At 37.9% G+C, this 1,725-nt stretch overlaps 1 protein-coding gene across 1 annotated transcript in view; it reads right to left on the bottom strand.

The window, feature by feature from the left end:
- Positions 1-758: 758 nt before the first annotated feature.
- LOC118322068 (mpv17-like protein 2) overlaps positions 759-1,725 on the bottom strand; it is a 7,737-nt gene continuing 6,770 nt past the window's right edge. Inside the window, exon 5 of the mRNA XM_035653650.1 lies at positions 759-779. Coding sequence (XP_035509543.1) covers positions 759-779 — 21 coding nt within the window. The remainder of the gene's footprint in view (positions 780-1,725) is intronic.

Here is a 1,725-nt window from a genome sequence, read left to right as displayed (position 1 = left end):
ATCACATACACAATTTCTGTTAAATGTAATTATATTATTTTGGCAAATGCCATTTAATTTTTTTGTAAACACCTCTGAAGTAATATATATATAATATATATATATATACAGATTTCTGCTTTCATGTTATGCTGTTATTTCTATCATCACATAAACTGATTTATCACTTGACCTGCCAAAACCAAAAGTATCATAAATTAATTGCTGCAGACGTAGTACAGTACAGTACATCAAGTCAAATTTAGTCACTAGTATAAAACCACAACTACTAATAAATCAATAAATAAATGTCATATCTTCAATCTATCAGTAAATCAGCTTTTAGACGTACAGTTGAGAATTCAATGTCATATGATAAAAATTTAAAAAGATCTTCTATTTCATAATAATCACAATTATGCAATTATTTTTATAGATACCTCGAAGGAACAAACTGAGATTTGGCATGAAAACAGAGAGCAGCACTGGAGAAGCAGAAACTATGGAGGCTGCGAAACACTCAAACAGATGAACAGCCCTATCTAGAGCCAGTGATTGGTTTTCCCCTTCTGGACTACTGAAGAAACATGGTAGCCTCCATGAAAGGTGACAGCTTATTCTACACAAACTGTTGTAACAGTCAAATTAAAAAACTAAAATATTCATCTTCAAAGCTGAGCATGAATTCTGTCTCTAAGCTTTCTCCTCCAGAGGTTTGGGCGGTGGGAGTGCTTCCTGCTGTATATCCATAGGACTGCAGTGAACAGCACTGCACCCCATCACAATGGGTGGCTGTCATCCTATCAACCCAACAGAAAACAATACACACATCAATATAACTTCACGTCTTTAACTACTGAGCAAGTAGGGTAGAAAAACTCTGACAGACACAATATACTTATATACAGTGCCTTGCAAAAGTTTATTCGGCCCCCTTGAACTTTTCACCTTTGCACTCTCTCAGGCTTCAAACATAAATGATATAAAATTTTTATTTTTTGGTGAAGAAATCACCAACAAGTGGAGACACAATTGTTCGAAGGTGGACGAAATCTATTGGATATTTTAACTTTTTTTACAAATAAAAAACTGAAAAAGTGTGCGTGCTGCCAAAATTTATTCGGCCCTTTACTTTCAGTGCAGCCAAACTCACTCCAGAATTCAGCGGAGGATCTCTGAATGATCCAATGTTGTCCTAAATGACTGATGGTGATAAATAGAAATCCACCTGTGTGTAATCAAGTCTCTGTATAAATGCACCTGCTCTGTGATAGTCTCAGGGTTCTGTTGAAAGCGCAGAGAGCATCATAAGGACCAAGGAAACACACAAGGCAGGTCCGTAATACTGTTGTTGGAGAAGTTTAAAGCCGGATTTGGATACAAAAAGATTTTCCCAAGCTTTAACATTCCCAATGAGCCACTGTGCAAAGCGATCATTTTGAAAATGGAAGGAGTATCAGACCACTGCAAATCTACCAAGACCTGCCGTCCCTCTAAACTTTCAGCTCAGACAAGGAGAAGACTGATCAGAGGTATGCAGCCCAAGAGCCCATGATCACTCTGGATGGAACTGCAGAGAACTACAAGCTGACGGTGGGAGAGTCTGTTCCATAGACAACAATCAGCGTACACTGCACAAATCTGCCTCTTATGGAAGGGGAGTGGCAATAAGGAAAGCCATTTCTCAAAGATATCCATAAAAAAAGTCTCCCAGATAGCTAGACTCAGACTTGCCAACAAATGCCA

Source organism: Morone saxatilis, unplaced genomic scaffold (assembly GCF_004916995.1).
Source record: "Morone saxatilis isolate NCDOM2014 unplaced genomic scaffold, NCSU_SB_2.0 Contig12, whole genome shotgun sequence".
NCBI lineage: Eukaryota > Metazoa > Chordata > Actinopteri > Moronidae > Morone > Morone saxatilis.
The sequence above is the reverse complement of the archived record's forward strand: the minus strand, read 5'-3'. Positions and strand labels throughout refer to the sequence as shown.